This window comes from Myotis brandtii, unplaced genomic scaffold (genome assembly GCF_000412655.1).
Source record: "Myotis brandtii unplaced genomic scaffold, ASM41265v1 scaffold99, whole genome shotgun sequence".
Lineage (NCBI taxonomy): Eukaryota > Metazoa > Chordata > Mammalia > Chiroptera > Vespertilionidae > Myotis > Myotis brandtii.
Window position 1 is genome coordinate 2294101 of NW_005372121.1, and position 18104 is coordinate 2312204.

General features: G+C 37.8%; 1 protein-coding gene across 7 annotated transcripts in view; it reads right to left on the bottom strand.

Moving 5' to 3' along the window:
• MECOM (MDS1 and EVI1 complex locus) overlaps window positions 1-18104 on the bottom strand; it is a 578696-nt gene that overhangs the window by 283544 nt on the left and 277048 nt on the right. For 5 of the 7 annotated variants that reach the window (XM_005886549.2, XM_005886545.2, XM_014533597.1 and 2 more), the window contains exon 2: window positions 10142-10479. In XM_005886549.2, the coding sequence (XP_005886611.1) occupies window positions 10142-10479 (338 nt within the window). Of the gene's footprint in view, window positions 1-10141; window positions 10480-17371; window positions 17396-18104 lie in introns of those variants that run through there. The other 2 variants (XM_014533596.1, XM_014533595.1) reach the window with 2 other exon arrangements.

The window sequence follows — 18104 nt, forward strand, 5'->3', positions numbered from 1 at the left end:
CCCTGAGTTTGCAGGGAGATGGAAGAACACAGAACTGTCCTCCATCTGTGTTCCTACTGTTTAGTCTCAATCAAATGAGCATAAATTAATATGTCAACAGCATCCTAGCATGGTTTATGTCTCTTTGGATACCAAGTCCGGGATTTCCTATAACCCTGTAATTGGAATGATACCAGCTCAAGTTAGAAAGAAAACAGAAGGAAAAACAAAACAAAACAAAACAAAAAAAAAGCATGAGGGAAGAGCCAGGTAACCTGCTCCCATGTGTAGATTAGGTTCAAATAAGGAGACTCTTCATGCTCATCTCTTGAGATGAACTTACCCTAACTCATTGGTTAGGCAGAGTCTTGCCCTTGGGGGAGGTTTCCAGGAAAATGGCGATTCAAGCTGACAGTGTTATGAGACCAACAAGAACATGTTTTCTGAGGGCAGCTGGCCTCTGTGCCAGGGTGGAGATTCTCTGCTGGCATCACACACCTGCTGAATTCCTACTGCAAGAATCTAAACAAATGAAGAAGGAAAAAAACACAAAAAAACAAATCATCCACACCTGTGGCTGCCAACCAACTGAGGTTGCTGTGCCATGCCAAGCACACCTGGGCAGGGCAGCCTGGGAGGTCAGCTGCAGTGTCAGAGGAAAATACCACTGTCGGTTGGTAGGAGGCACAAAGGTGCCCACATCCCACGGATCAGTGACAGGAGCTGACTGGCCAATAGTCACAGAAAATAAATCATAGAAAATATATGCATATCTCCTATACAAATCTCTTCATGAAGGTGTGGTAGGAAGAAGAGAGAAGATTTCAGAGCAGAGCTATCTGTAATCATCATCTTCTCCCCATCATGCTCCCAGGGAGGAAGGAGTCTTCCTTCTGGGTCAACAGCTGGATCCTTGTTTATTAGCTAAATCCAGATGCTAAGCAATCTATACCCAGTAATACTACAACGGACAAAGGTGAGGAGAGTGTTTGAGAGGGCAAAGTCTTTGAGAGCAGCACCTGCTGGGTGTGGAAGATATTAAAAGAGTAAGAAAGTGAATAACAGAGATATATTGGATGAAAGGATTTAAGTCTTGCAGGGCATTATAAATGGAATCCTCCTTTGATGTTTCTAAAAATGATTTATTTGGGGTTTTTTGAAGGGGTGGAGGGAATACTGGCCCTTCTTTAAAAAAAAAAATATTATAGCTCAGCCAGTGTAGCTCAGTGATTGAGCACTGACCTATGAACCAGGAGATCCCAGGTTCAATTCCCAGTCAGGGCACATGCACGGGTTGTGGGCTTGATCCACAGTGTGAGGCCTGCAGGAGGCAGCTGATCAATGATTCTCTCTCATCATTGATGTTTCTATTGCTCTCTTCCTTGTCTTTCCTCTCTGAAATCAATAAAAATATTTTTTTAAAAATATTATAGTGGCTGCCAAAGTGGAACCATAAGGTACCCAACTTTACATGGGTTACATAGAGAAAGCATCAGGGACCATCCAAAATGCTTAGATCCAAAATTCCAAAATTTAGATTCCAAAATGATCAATGAAAAACACTTAAGAAGGCATATATATTTGTGTGTGTGTGTGTGTGTGTGTGCGTGTATGTGTAAGGTTGTGCAGGGTGGGTTGTGAAGATACCGCTTCTGTATCTGATGACAGCCGACAACTGACTTCCTAGGATTAGATTAAGCAGCACAAAGCAATGATTTCCTGTGCCTTGGGTAACATTTGACTGATGGAATAAAAGTCTGGTCTGAAAGCTGATGGGATAGATGCTTAATAATTGGATCTGGAAGTAGTAGATATTGGGAGCAAGTGACATGACCAACAATCATAGTATAAACTTTTAAGTGTTCTTGACCTTGCTTGTCTTATTCCTGGTCAAGGATGTCTCTCTGAGAGGATATCTCTGAGATATTCTCCTTTGGTCATAGGAGTTCTGATGGATCCAGCTATGGTGTGAGCTCCTAACTCAGCGGTTCTCAACCTGTGGGTCGCGACCCTTTGGCGGTCGAACGACCCTTTCACAGGGGTCGCCTAAGACCATCCTGCATATCAGATATTTACATTACGATTCATAACAGTAGCAACATTACAGTTATGAAGTAGCAACGAAAATAATTTATGGTTGGGTCACAACATGAGAAACTGTATTTAAAGGGCCAGAAGGTGCCAGAAGGTGGAGAACCACTGTCCTAAGAGAAGCAAGCTATTTCTGTGTAATGTTTGTTCACCTTCTATCAGTACAAGCAAAAGTCCCTTTATAACAAAGTTGTTGTCAAATTTCTTGTGCTGTACTAAAATCTTGTTATATCAACATGAAAGGAATAACAAATGAGAAGGTAGCTGTTGGTATCTATTTGCTACACACATGCGCGTGCGCACGGCTCTTTATCTTATTCTTTGTCATAATAATAGCTGACCACTTCCTGCTTTTGTGATTGTTTTTTTTTCCGGGGGTGGGGGGCTTGAGAATCCTACTAATTATCATGGAGAAAATGTTCTTTAAAAGCATACAATATTTACCTATCTTCGGCTTCAGCTACTTCATGAAAAGTCAGAGCAAACATGAGGCTAGCATTTATCCACTGAATGTTCCTCTAACTGAAATACTAATTCATTTTTATAAATTCTTAGGCAGGATTAGTACTTTATCACAATTACTATATGATTCTGTCAGTGCAAATAAACTCTGAGAAGCTACGATGCTATACTAATAAAAATTTTTATGTATTGCTCAAATTAAAGAGTGTGTAAGTACCCTCAGTGTCTGCATGTCTCCACATTACCTGCTTATCATTATTGGAACAAATTCTCTCCATAGTGCTACACTGAACAAACGGGAGCAGAGAACATGCACCAACTCTTTTATTCTAAGGCAGATTTGAATCAGTTATTTCCCGTTGCTTCCCACTGCTTCCTAACTTACACTCAAGCGAAAAGCTTAGAGAATAGAGTATCTTTATGCTGTGGTCCCAGCTAAGTATTCTAGAGTATGAAGCATTATAATGAACCTCTGCCCCTGGATAGACCAAATCTTAGAACCGATTGTGAAGTCTGTGTTACAAGGATCTTTCCTGAACATTTTTTTAAATTTTGAGCCCATTAGTATTACTGTTGATTTAGTGACTAAAGGGAGAAGCAACAACCATGCAAGTATAGTATAGCAGCAAATAAATAATAACAAAAAACTCATTTTAGTCCATTTTGTGAGATATGCTAACGATTTAGATGAGGGTTCCTAATTGGAAGAAAATCACCCAATATTCTTTTGAAAAGTAAGTGGCTCACACACAAATTTTAGTTGATCCCCAAGACAGACAGAGTTAAAAAAAAAAACTCCTGACACTTGGGGAACTTTTACAAATTTTCAATACCCGACTTTCCCACCTCACTGACAACACTTTGGAAGTACGAGAAGTTGTCAAAACAGCAATAGGAAGAGTTGACATGCTGAACTCCCCATCAGCACCTTTCATGGAAGAAAGTATAAGCTGAGCAAGCTCCCTGGTGTTGAAAGAATGTAGGTGGGTGGGTTAAGGGGACTTCTGACCTCTTCTCAGAAAAGAGGGGTCTCTCTTGAGCCCAGGACAAAACTAGACATAGTTCCTGATACTTCGGGAGAGTAAACTTCTATTTTCTTCCAACAATCAGGGATTCTGTTTCTATAATCTATATATATATATAAAAGCCTAAGCAACCGTTACCACCGAACGACAGGAACAACCGGTTGCTGTGACGTGTACTGACCACCAGGGGGCAGACACTCACGCAGGAACTGCCCCCTGGTGGTCAGTGTGCTCCCTCAGCCAACCTCCCACAGCCAGCCAACCTCCCATGGTCCCTCCCCCTTTCAGCAGGCCCCATCTGGTGGCCAGCAGGCTCCATCCAGCAGCCAGCAGGCCACCAGGGAGTGGGCAAGACGGCCCCAATAGGCCCTGATCGCTGGCCCGGCCTAGGGACCCCACCTGTGCATGAATTTCATGCACTAGGCCTCTAGTGTATGATGAAAGCACAAGATGAATAAAATAGACTGTATCCTCTTTTCTTGATTTCATTATATTCTAAGAGAATCTATAACAACCTCTTGGGCCCCAATGACGATCATGTTCAGAGTCATGTGAACTAAACCTCATGTCTTCTCTTAACATTTTTCTTAGTTTGTAACTTCTCACAAAGTAAAAATTGAATATCCAAACTATACTTGCCATCTTTTAATAATATTGCAAAAACATCATACTTTATAATGTAAGGTTTCATGGTAATATACATTTAGTATTAGATTACATTCCTCTTTCTTAATTACCCATTAAAAACACCCTTTTTGATACTTGGTAGCCTTCTCCTCTCTTAGAATCAATTCATTTCAAAATTATTAAGAGAAAGGTCCTCACTTCTTAGTTATCTAGCTCTAAGGTCACAAAATTGGTCAAGGGTACTTGCTTTCTCATTAATGAATATATGCTTTTTCTCTGGAAAAAAAAACAACAACAAACAGGTAAAATTCATTTTAGCCCAAGCAGACCTAAGGAGAAGTAGGGGAGCAATACTGCCATCAAAGATATCTGGTGCATATCTCTAAAATCCCAAATTACCCATTTTTCTTGATTACCAAACATATATTATTTGATGGTCAGCCTGCTGACTCTGAACCAGCTTGTTATGTTTCTTAAAATTACGATGCTGCTGTTGTTTTAATGAATATTCCTGTTTCAGCTAACACATAGATTGCATGTTCCAATAAGTGAGGCATCACTGCAGAACTCAAAATCAAGCTTACAAACATGAGAACTATTTATTTTTAAATGGGGAGGCACACCTTTACTATAATATCACATTTCAAGAGTTCATTGCTAAAACATGATGTATTGTCAAAGCACTGCATCAAAATTATTTAACGAATTTCTGACTCCAGTAAAAATCTCTTTCAACTAGTCCTTCCCTTCTATTTAACAGAACATAAGAGAAATTTACTGTCCACTCATGTCATTATTTTTCAGTGTCTGAATATGTGTGTGTTTGAGGGGAAGAAAAGAAAAGCTAAGTTCATATCTGGTATTTTAACCGATCAAAATAATCTGGAGGAATTCTGGGTAAGATGGATAAAATAGAGGGTTTGGCACCTACTAGGTGCATTGTCAATTGACTTACATCTACCTGCAGAGTTTTATAATGACCAATGATAATAAAGTTAGCCTCCCTCCCTCTCAAAATGTGCTAAATGATAATATTCAAAAGAAACAAAATTTCACAGTTTTTTCAATGACCTATCTCAGCCTCTGAAAAAATACACCACTCACATTACCCTTTGGCTTAAAAAGAAATTTATGAATCTCTCCTGAATCCTTGTTTTAATTGTTAATTAAGAAACAACCAGTGCTTCCTTTTCAAATAAACCCAGAGTCACATAATTAGACCATCCTGGAGATAATTGAATTTTTTGGAAATGAGAAATGGGAGAAAGAAATAAAATTTATAAAAATCAATAAAAAAATATAATTGGCCTTTGCCCTCTCTAATAACCCTGTGCCAGATCTTTATTTTAGCCAAGTTTTTGTTGTTGTTCACCTGTATTGAGCTCTTCTACCAGGAAGAAGGTTCTTTGGTAGGCTTTTAACACACAATGTCACATTTTACCTTCATAATATCCCTAATTGGATAGGTACAATTATTATCACCATGTTACATGGAAGTAAACTGAGGGGCAGCAAATTAAGTAACTTTTTTCCAAATCATTCAACTAGCAGGTAGAACGTTGAGGAAGATCTGAGCCCAGGAATTTTCACTTCAGAATCCTGCTCCCCTCTGCTCTGTCAGGCACTTCCCACATTATCACATAATGGTCATCTTCACAGGAAACATACCGGAAAACCCTCATCTTTAACCAACACATTTTTATTATCATTCACTCACTAAATCTATTGTTCTAAACCTAAGGAGTGTTCTATCACTACGTAATTACTTTCAGATGCTAGAGACAATCAAGTGCTCCCTAGTCTTTAAAGATCTTTTTGTTAGAAACGTGTCATACATGTATTGCAAAGTGGCAATCATTGCCAAGTTATTTTTAAAATTTCTCTTTATTAAATCAATACCAGTTTTGAAGAAATCACATATATGATATTTTCAATATCTATGCCTTATTTTCCTTAACTGTATATTTTGGTCTATAAGCCATATTTTCAAAAATATCCTATTTCTCTATAATATAAACTTAAATGACTTTCAAAAAGTGCCTTTACGGAAAAATATATTTAACTTTTTAAACATTATTTAAATAGGGTTCAAAAAGGTGACCCCTAATTGCAATATTAACGTTGAGCTTTCTCTTTTAAAAACTTTTTTTTTAAAAAAAGACTACCATATCTCTTTACTTCATTTTAATTATAGAACAACTAATGATATGTGACAGTTATTATTGTCCCATTTGTCAAATAAAAGTGCAGGAATCAATTGATTTTAAGTTGTTTCCCTACAATCACACAGTAGCAGCTGAGTTAAGATGAGTCTCCATGTCTAATATCGAGATTCTAGCCTTTTCCATAGACCTACCTCAGCCCCCACTCCTTGACTACTATATCCATTCATTCATTCATTCATTCATTCATCCACTCACTTTCTTCTTGATAAATTATTTGTTAAATGTTTGTGTTATGGACTAATGTTTGAATCTTCCCCAACCCCATGTGTTAAAGCCCTAACCCTCATTGTGACTGACTATATTAAGAAAGGGTATTTAGGTGGTAATTAAGGATCAATGAGGTCATATTGATGGGGTCCTGATCTAAGAGGAGCCAGAGAGAAGTGGGGTTCTCTCTCTCTCTCTCTCTCTCTCTCTCTCTCTCTCTGTGTGTGTGTGTGTGTGTGTGTGTGTGTGTGTGTGTGTGTGTTTGTGTGCATGCAGTACTTAGGAATGGCCATATGAAGATAGCAAGGAGGCAACCATCTCTAAGCCAGAAAGAGAGTCTTCAGCAGAAACCAAATCATCTGGAATCTTGATCTTGGACTCCCCAAGCCTCCATAATTGTGAGAAAATAAAATTCTGTTGATTAAGCCACTCAGTCTATAGTATTTTGTTATAGCAACCTGAGCTGACTAATCCAGTCTAGTTATTTCAGATAATGTAGTTAGCATTGGATAGTACCACAGAGTGAACTCCATCAAGACATTACACTTAAAGAATAAAACTATGCAAGCTCTCAAAGATACTTCATTCTGTTAGGGAAGCTAGACAAATAATTTGGATGCTGTACAATGCTTTAAGGTCTTTAGTATATGGGTTTATCTAATATTATGGTGGGACAACATTTAAGCATTACTAAATTGTGACTAGAAAAGTTAGGGATAGTGTTACAGAAGAAGAGAACTTGAAGACTAAGTAGAAACTTGCAAAGGATGTGAAGGAAAAGGAGGTTTCAACCAGGTGGGGAGACCAATGTGTGCAAAGAATGAAGGCTGGATATAATATGGGAACTATGAACCAGACATGCTTCGTATGGGAAAGAGTAGAGTCAAAGATGATCCATTTTTTGCTTGAATAACTGGACAGATGGTAATGCAGTTTATTATACAGGAAATATACAAGGGGGGTAACTTTGTAGGAAGAGCAAGGATAGTACTAGAGTGGAGATTGCCATGATTTGTTCAGTCCCAATAGACTGTATTCTTGTAGGGAAACATTTAGTACAGAATCTGACACACAGTAGGTCCTCAATAATTTTTTGCTGAATCTGGATTTCCTCTGTTCATGTTTATTTTTCCTGGCCTAAGTCCTTTATTTTTGAAATCGAAGGAGTGTCAAAAGAGAGGTTATACTAGTTAATCACAATTATCTGCCTAACCAAATAGGAGGGAAATCAGCTACAGTTGAAGGCAAATATGACACAAGAACAAGGAAAAATGAGCATTCAGGAGTAGGGTGAGATGCCTTTATAAAAGTGCCCTTGGTAACCAGGATTGGATTTTGTATTAACTAGGGTAAAATTAAAAAAACAAAAACCCTAAAGTCAAGAATTCAACTGCTTCCTCCATGGATAACAAGTTTGCCAAAAAGCATTCTGTTCATAATACAACTAGAGTAGAAAATCCACATTCTCAAAAGTGACAGTAACCATTAAAATGGTGAAGAAAACTACTGAATTGACAACTGAATTCCTGAGGAAGAGGGAGGCAATGGGTGATCTTAGCCAACGAGTCATAAACTACTTTTAGAGGTATCTTGAATTCCAAACAATAAAACATTACTCAGTTTTGACGTAAGGAAAAGAATCATTTCACATTTCTAGAGGTAGATATTTGCCCATGTATATATTGAAGACACTTTACTCCAATGAGAAAAAATTATAATTATTTTTAAATTTCCTCTAGATGAAGCATTTCCTACAAGTTCATCCTCTATCCCATAGGTATCTTATCTAAAGAGGCACGGCCCTGCATTTACCAACCCTGTAATTGCAAAATAATTTCACTATTAAGCTTTGTTTTATTCCAAGCCTTCTGGATAATCTCGAGCAGGACTGCACTTGTTGTTTAACTCTAAAGATTTGTAATGAAAGTTTAATCAGTTACTTATTATTAGAATGTTTATAGACATTATTTTAAGGAGAACAATAATGACGTAAAGTTCTACGCATTTGGTTTAAAATGTATTCAACTCACATATCAGTTAATGCTACAGTGAGTTTTTAAAAAAAACTCTTATCAATATACGTGTCTAAAGGCAATGTAGCTAAACTACAACTTTACCGGAGCTGCAGCTAAGGACAGAACTAAGAAAGGATTTCTGCCTTGTCCTCCTACCAAATCCAGATCTTAACTTTTGGCACTTCGGAATTTGAACAGAAATTGTAATTTCAGCATTTTGAACAGGTATCACAAGGGGATATACATAAAGCAAAAGGACAGCTATTTAAAATTAAGTCCTGGCATATTTATTTCCATTTAAAAAGCTGACCAGATCATCTACTAATGATCATGAATTTAAAAGAACACACCAAATAAATCTAGTTCATCCACTTTCTGTCTAACTGAAATACTGTAAAACCAAAGGTTAATCACACCTCCAAAAAAACACTTCCTTGCTAATACAGAAATTGCCTACAAGTTTTCCAGATATTCAGATTTTCCAGAAATTATGATACTATGAATTAACCACAAAAGTTTTCAAGTTATAAAAAATAAACGGGAAGTATATATTCAGTATATATCTGCTGAGTATGTACAAAATTATAAACTCAGAAGAATAACATAGTTAGTTACCTGTCCTTTGGAAATATAATTTACTTAGCTTTCATAATCAGACTATAACTGCTCATTGTTAGATATTGTCAGATGGGTTCTGTGAAAAGTACAGCTGAAACTAGGGACTGATTTTCATATTGTTTTTTGCTATCCTTTTTATTCATGAATCATTTATTAAATCAATTTGAATATAAAGAATCATCACAGAATGCAAAGCACTCACATTCTAGAAGCATGTAGAATCAAAGCAGGGTTATCAGGAGAGGCAAAATATATTAAAAGAACACAGAGCAAAATTAACCTGTAAAACCAAATTAATTCAGCCACAAAATGGAGAAAACAAATGTTTCTCCAATCTTCTGAGCATCCCCTAAATAAAGTATGATAAACATGTCATATGGCCCAGCCAGCGTGGCTCAGTGTTTGAGCATCGACCTGTGAACCAGGAGGTCATGGTTGGATTCCTGGTCAGGAGACAGCCAATGATTCTCTCTCAACATTGATGTTCCTATCTCTCTCTTTCTCTCCCTTCTTCTCTGAAATCAAAACAAATATTTTTTTTAAAAAAAAACCATATGACGACGTTCATTTTCTTATGCCACATACTATCTGAATGGCCATATAATGTTTCCAAATATTAATTATAGAAACAATATTTGGGATGTTTTCCGTTGGTACTATTCTTTGCCCATTCATTAGTTGAGTTCCTTTCTATGATACTCTCTATATACCTTTAAAACAACTCTTTTGTTTCTATCAAGAAGCGACACTGTAAGGGAGGTTCACTTTAAAGATCTAGTTGAAGAACTTTGGCAACAAATGGAATTTGCTTATGTTATGTTACATTTCAAAAAGTAATCTCTTCTTCACACAGCTGAATGTGTATACATGTGATAACAAAATATATTCTTACCTCCCATCCATAACTGGGGTCTTTCAGGTTGGACCTCTGCTCTCCCACATAAGGCCCAAACTTTTCACCTGCTTCAATCTTCCTTTTGGTCCATATTCCTAGTCCCGCTCCAGGCATAGTTGACTCTCGAAGTTCAAACTCAGCAGGAATGGGAATGTCATCTGGGATGTATATGGGGGCCTTGTAAGGAGAGCCCTCCTTCGGCGTGAATGCTTCGCTGGACGTGGCTGGAGAGCATGGCTCTTGAAGATTGAGGGAGGGTGTGCTGGCTACGCCATCTGCATCTGGCATTTCTTCCAAAGGAATGTCAGGGTAACTGCCATAGACACACTCATTACCTGTGAACAAATAATAATTTCATGAATTCCTGCTAAGTTAGAAGAAGGAAAAATCCCACAGCTAGGTTGTTCTTCTTTGAAAATAAAACAGGGAAGGATCATTGTTAAAATAGGCCCTCATTAAAATCTGTTATTCATAGATAGGGGAGGGGGAGTTATTGTTTCTTTGGTTCATCTGCAGTGAATCCATAAATCAAATGAATTACTATTCAACTGTCAATAATATTCTCATGGGCCAATTCAATCCATGATCCATCTGGGAAACAATCAGCAATTTAATTATTGGTATGAATAAAGTAGAGATAAGAAATAAAACTGCATGTACCTACCACCCTGCAAACCATCCCAGATTGGGAGCTGATAGCATTTAACAATGTATTAGGAAATTGTATCTTGGGCTAAATTGTAGGAGAATCGTCAAAGATTCCAAAGGCTACCGTGTGCAACAAGGCTTGACTTTGTGGCAGGATTATTTATTGGAATATTAATTTATGTTTGTTCTTTCTCTACTTTTCCTTTCCCATTTCAAACATACTGCCAAGCCCTTGGTATTTTCTTGCCCCAGTAACTTCCACAGAGAAGATGATTAAAGTTACTTGAAGCTAGTGATTCCTCTGGGTATTCGTAAAAGTAAAAATCATTAAGGAAATTAGGTGAGCTTTCTAGAGTGGAAATGGGGAAGAAGGTGTCTTGGGTGCACCCAAAAGAAAGCATTTCCTGCAGACTGAGAAAGAGAAGAAATCGGAGGGTCTCTAAATGGAGCAGTCCCCTGGGGCAGATGCCAAGGCCATGGAGGGTACAGCAGGGTAAAGTAACTAGGAGTCTGGACACTCAACCCCAGGGCTTTAAGGTCTCCCCAAAGCAGCACCTCCCCCACACCTGAAGGAAAGGAATACACCATGTCAGACCTTAAGATCTTTATGCAACTTCTTGAGGATAAAGGGAAATTATAAAGAATAATGATTAAGCTTGAATTTCCCACCAGTTTACCAGTTGAAGGGGATTTCAGCTACTTTTAAAGCAAATAAACATATGGTTCTTGTCCACTCGGACTATGGACTAAGAATTATATGTGATTGATTTGATTTGTAGGCCTTTCCAGGGAGAACTAAGAAAAATGGGTAAAATTACAAGAAGGAATATTTCAATCAGAGCCACCCAAAGGTAAAATGAGTTGCCCTACGTTACCATTGCAGGGGTTCTAATATAGCCTATAACCAGAGCTACAAATGGTATGGAGGAATTCTAGTCTCAGGTTGGTGACTAGAGTAAATGACTTAAGATTCTACCACACCTACAGTTCTATGAATTACTAAAGTCTTCCAAGATAGTTTATTGGGCAAGAGGGTGGAAAACCTGAGTTCTGGCCCCAATTCCTTCTCTGATTCTTTATGGAAGTTAAGTAACTATAACACAAAATAACAGTTGCCATCAAGTACTGCATCCTCTTAAAGCTTTCTAAAATGAAAATGATAGCACATGCAAAAGTATCTTTTGAAGGAAGTGCTTGGTTCTTGATTGAGACAATGAGATAATTCCATCTAAACCAAGCGTAGAACTGAATTCCTATGGGATGTTTGTTCCCAAAATACAAGCTCATTATCATTCAGGTTCCATATATCCAAAATCATGCACATTATCCTCTGCCCTCAATCAAGTCTCCTGCCCACTTACATTAGGAATACTATTTTCCCCTAATTATCCATGCTAGTATCCTAAAATAACATGGACATTTTCTCTCCTTCACCCTCCAAGCTATTCAGTCATTAAAGGCTGTCCATTCTTCTTGCAAGATTTTCACCTTCATCCCATTTTTTCAATCCACGATTTCATTCCTGAATTTCTGACAGTTCTCTAACTGGGTCTCAGACCTCCAGGCTTTTTCCAGTATCCCTCAGCTTTGGGCCTGTACAATGCTGCTGGACTTAGGAATCTTCCTGGCACACATATTTCCCTGTGGTATAGCCTCCAATCATTCCCAGTGCCCAAAGGTAAACATCTAAAGTTCTTAAACTTAGAATAAAATCTCTCATTTTAAAACCATTGTCCCATTCGCTCAATAAGAGGCCCCAGGCGAGATAAGCTTAACCCTGTTTTCCAAGCTCAGTGAATACTTTCTCTGTGGTTCTGCCTGCCCAGTTACCTATTTCTGCTCTCCTCTGCCCATCCAGCTTCTAGTCAGCCTCCCAGATCAAGTCCTAACTTGTCCCCTCACCATATCATTTAACACAACTTCCTTGAGTTGTTACATAATGTCTCTGCTTGGCCTGATGATCCCATAATGCTGTGCATTGCTACTTGGAGTTTAATGTGAATGATTCTCGGATTCCCAGCTATGAAACAAGGCCTTGAATGGAAGACTCCGAGCTCACACTTCTTCAAGAGTCAGAATTCCCCTGGTGAGCTGCATAAAGGTGCTTAGTAGATACTTATTAAATAGATAACTAACCTAACCATTTTATTAAACTATTAAACCAAATCAATATTTTTCTATCAAATATAGGAAACGATTTTGATCCTGAAAAGCACCTTTAATCCTATAGAAATGGGCCACAACAGATTACAAACTTTTCTCCAAACACAACTTCAAAAGAAACAATTCTAACAATGCCCCAAAGATACATTATCAAAGAAATACACTTCAGGGTCCAAACACCCTTGGTACACCCTTGATAAAGTCTATCTTATTTTGTCCTTCAGGGAGCATTTGCACTTCAGCTGAAGAGCCAAAAGTTCACTAGCACTCTTGGTACAACTAAAAACATATAAAAGTATCTCTTTAGAATTGTAACATTTAACGACTACAAATGTGGAGTTACTTTATAGATTCTTAAAGGGATTTGTCACCCATTGTGAACATTTTGTTTCTCTCTGTAAATGAGTGCTATAAATTGGAAGCCACTTTGTAATCTGTAGACTTGTCCATTTAAGCAGCAGGAAACAAAAAGGCATCCAAATGAATAGAACTATTTCCTCTAGTAATTATCTATTCAAGGTCAGTAAAAATTCCCCTAGTTCCTCAAAGGGTTAAATCAGTCATACCATCAGTTCCAGCAAAGTGATCCCAAATCTTAAAAAAGGATAGAGACAAACCCATCTGGGCCCTCCCACTGGCATAGCTGATCCATGACCTTTGAATTACCCATAAACTCTCCCAAAGCATAATTTAAATGAATGCATTTGGATTTCAATTCCTGTGGAGACAAAATACTTGTATGCCCAGGTTACTGCACAGAAGAATTTGAATTTAAAGCCTGAATGCAATTCTGCTTACAATGGCAAAAATTTCCAATTAAACCTAAAGAACAACTTATATAGGTCCAGAAAATCCAGGAGACAGACTCAGGGTCCTATTCATCCACATGTGGCATTAAATGTATATGCAAACTCAGGCGATTTGCTTTCAAACCACCTTTAATATAGTGTCATCAGAATTAAATATAAAAAGAATAAAAAAGAATTAAATATAAAAAGGGCTGTGGTGACAAAAAAAAAAGAAATATAAACCTGCTGAGTTTTATGTATCAAAACAGGAAACAATATTTTAATGTAATCTAGCATTATGAAATTTTCAACAGCAAATGCAGTTTCTCACACTGTGTTGGATATTTGCATAAACCAAAATAAACTCATGCATTCATGTATGTTACTCAAGAACTACCCCAAAAGCTGGTAAAACATTTCATCTAAATGATAAACTACCTCAATTATCATATCTCCATTAAATCTGTGTTATTGGAGAAAAAATGGTAGTTCCTCTCCCTGAGCTATAGCTACAGTTAATTAAAGCATTGCTCAAATATCACACTGACAGATTGGGCACATTTACAATAGGTAAGTATCAGGTAATAAATGTTATATACATCAGTGGTCCATAAAGATAAATAACCCTTGTAACTTCTTGAAGCTGAGCTGCCTGCTACTGGAATTTGTTTCATGCATCCTTTAGGTGTCATTAACTGAGTGAGGACAGAAAGACAATTTTATTGTTGGATTTGAGGCAAATGACTTGAGAAAAGAGCTTGCAAATCAACCTCTTCAATTCAAATTTTAAATGTTCTAATATCCCGAGAGACCCAACAGGAGCACACACTTGGATTAGATTGTACGTCTTTCTATGACTCTTGGAATAACATAGGTTCCCACTTGAGGTGACTTCCATTTTGAAAACAAAATCAGAATCTGCAAAGAGGAAATTTCAGAAATAATATAGATAATAATAACTGCTTTTATAACTGTATCTATATTTTCTCATTTTTAAAAATACATTTTTATTGATTTCAGAGAGAGAGGGGGAGAGAGAGAGAGAAACATCAATGATGAAAGAGAATCATTGATCAGCTGCCTCCTGCACACTCCATACTGGGGATGAAGCCCACAACCTGGACATGTGCCCTGACCAGGAATCAAACCATGGCCTCCTGGTTCATAGGTCAACACTCAACCACTGAGTCATGTTTTATTTTCTCATTTTGACACTCACAACCCAGTGAGAAAACATGGTGAGAAGCATAACCTTCCATCTTGCAAATCTGGAAGCTGACACTCAAGGATGCTAAACAGTATAGCCAAAGTCAACAGAGTCTAGCCCCAGGTGTCCAAACCCAGTCCTCCCTTTTACCCTTAGGCAGCCTTTTAAAAAATATATTATTTAAAGTTGGTTTGTTTGTTTGTTTTCCAAATTGTGACCATGTTACATGAATACTTTGTTTTTCTGTTTCTTCACTTGATATGTTATTATGAACACTTCCTTATGTGTCAAAAAATATTTTCAAAACTAAATTTAATTACTGCATAATATTCTATTATATGAATCCACAATAATGGAACTATTTCCATCGCATTTATTTTTGTTGCTTCTAATTTTCTGATAATTATAAATACCACTGAAAGAAACATTCTTTCATATAAATATTTGTATTTATCCATTTTAATTTCCTTAGGTTAGATTCCTATAAGAAAGCTCACTGAATATTAACAGATTGCTTTTTGGGGGTGTATACCAACTTATACTCCTACCAACTGCATTGGCATTTATTATTATGTCTTGTTTTGAAAATTTATTAACACAATGGAAAAAATTATACATTTATTCTTGCTTTAATTCACATCTCAGTGGTTAATGAGACTAAATATTTTTTTCATTCATATTTCTTCTTTTGCAAATTATTTGTTGTTTTTGTCCTTTTTAATTGGGCTTTTATTGGTCTGTTGTATTAATAATAATAAAAAGTAACCTTTTGATATAACTTTTGCTACTTTCTACAATAAATCATTTATCCTTTGGTTTTTTTAATGAGGTTTTTGTTGTATAAAATTTTTTACTTTTATGGAATAAACCGTATTTTTCCTTTGTGATTTTCCTCTTAGAAAGTCCTTACCTATCCTAAGAGGGAGAAAAGAAGATTCTCTTATATTTTCTTTGAGTTTCACAGTTGCTTTTCTACCAACCTTGGATCTCCAATGATTTACTGCTGAGTGAAAAGCAGAGAAAAATGATTTCATTTATTTGAGCTCCTGTGAGCGGCAAGCTAGGAGAAAAAAAAGCCATTTCACTCGTAATTCTTTGGTTCTTATTTGCAAGGCTGGCCTAAAATGCCTTCTCTTTTTGTGGGTTTTATATAACTCACCATTTGTTTCACTTGGCTTCTCTGCCTAGTTTAACTGCAAATCTTCTGGGCAGATGCCATTCAAAATCCCGAGTTTCACCATTAATAGCAATTCAGTACCCGTCATAATACTTATCACTCAGCATTATCATTAATGGTACTAACATAAATATTTTTTCTTTCTACTCTTCACATTAGTTCATTGATAGAAAATATTTAACAACTAAACAGAGTTTAATACTAATATTAAAAGCATAGATGGGTGGGTAGTGTGACAATAAAGCAAGGCTGATTTCTGTAGGCACTAAGCAAGAAATCAGTTCTTTATACTCAACTGTCTACACATATGCATATAAAACATCCTCCCAATGCACACACTGTGCATTTTCTGTGTGTGTGTGTGTGTGTGTGTGTGTGCGCGCGCGTGTGTGTGTAATAGCTCACTAATCTTAAAAATAGGCTGAGACAGAAACATGGTTTGAGATCTCAGGCAGACTGGTTGAGATCATAAGTACAAGAAACAACTGCCAGGAGGAGACCAGCTAGGGAATTGAACAGATTAGGTAACTCAGAAATTTAGACATTTCCCCCCATTATGTTCCTCATTGCAGTTTTGTAATAAAAACATGAGCAAACTTCAAAGGAAGCTCTGTAGTAAAGGTTAATTGCTACTAAAGAAGAGGGTGGGCCCGAGCGCCAGTACTTTGTGCCCAACTTGCAAGCAGACAGGAAGGATTACACGTGGCTGCGAGCTGAGGATGCGTGCCCAGCTCCAGGAGGAGAGGAGGAGCTGCCAAACCTCAAGCCCCACCAGGGACCTCCTGGTAGGACGTGAGCACATGAACACGAGTCCATGAGTCGGTGCCTGCTAATGATGGGGCAGGGAAGGGAGGGGGAAGACATCAATTTCCTTCCCAAATTCAAACCGGACGTGCTCTTCTTCCCTTGTTAGGACAATTCCAGAGCGGTGACAGCAGCCTGTTTGTGAGAAGGCAGAAGACCTCAGGAACCAGCTCTGCGCACCAGCAACAAAGCCAATAAACGCATGCTGGGCTGGGGGGAAAGGGTGGAGCCCATCAAGCCAGACACACAAACAGAACAAAGAAGGAGGCTCTGAACTGGCCAGCAGAATATTCTGTGAGAATGGTCCCAAGATAATGACATTTAAGATCCCAAAGAAAGGAAGAAAGGAAACTAGGAAAAGTAAGCAAAATGAATTTCCAGAAAACCAACTTCAAGTCGATTCGAAGGACTGTCGTAAGGGTCCAGAGGCACAGGCTTACACAACAGAGCCATCTATGGAAATGAGAAGCTGCTGACGGACATGGTCTTCAGAAAGTGCTGCCTCCAGAGAGAGGTGAGAAGAAAATAGGCCTCCGTGGATCCTTTGACACTACACCGCACTTATAGACTTCATGTCTCTAGAGACCATTATTTTTGTGAACTCATCTATCAACATGGCTTGGCACATGGAATTTTTTTTAATGACCTTTTAGGCTTCCTTGCATCTCTAGTATTTGCTACTTCCTGGTGCCAGGCTATTCCACCTCTTCCTTATGGAACTTTTCCTCCCAGGATCTCCCAAAAGCATGTCATTTATGGGCTGTCAAGAAGCCCTAAAGTGTACGGAAGAGTGTGGAGAGACAAACAAGGGAGATAGCAAGGACTATCACATGAACTGAAAGTAAGGGGCCAAATCAATGAGCAAACATTTGTCTTTCTCCTAGGATGTGGCCTATTTCTTGCTTGTTCTGTGGCTTTTCAATCTGGTTCAGCATTTCTCCACCCTCCTAGGGATTTCACAGACAGTTCACTAAACAAACATGGTTTGCGACTTAAGCTGGTGGCTTCGAAGCTATTCTGAAATGCTTTTGACCACTTGCAAGAGTTCTTCTACAGAGACGGCACTAAGCTTTTTTTAAAATGGTTATGGAAATACATTCCCAGAAAATTCATAGTTAAAGTACCAGTAAAGCCCTTTGGTATCTATGTACAGAATCTGAAACAGCTAAAATA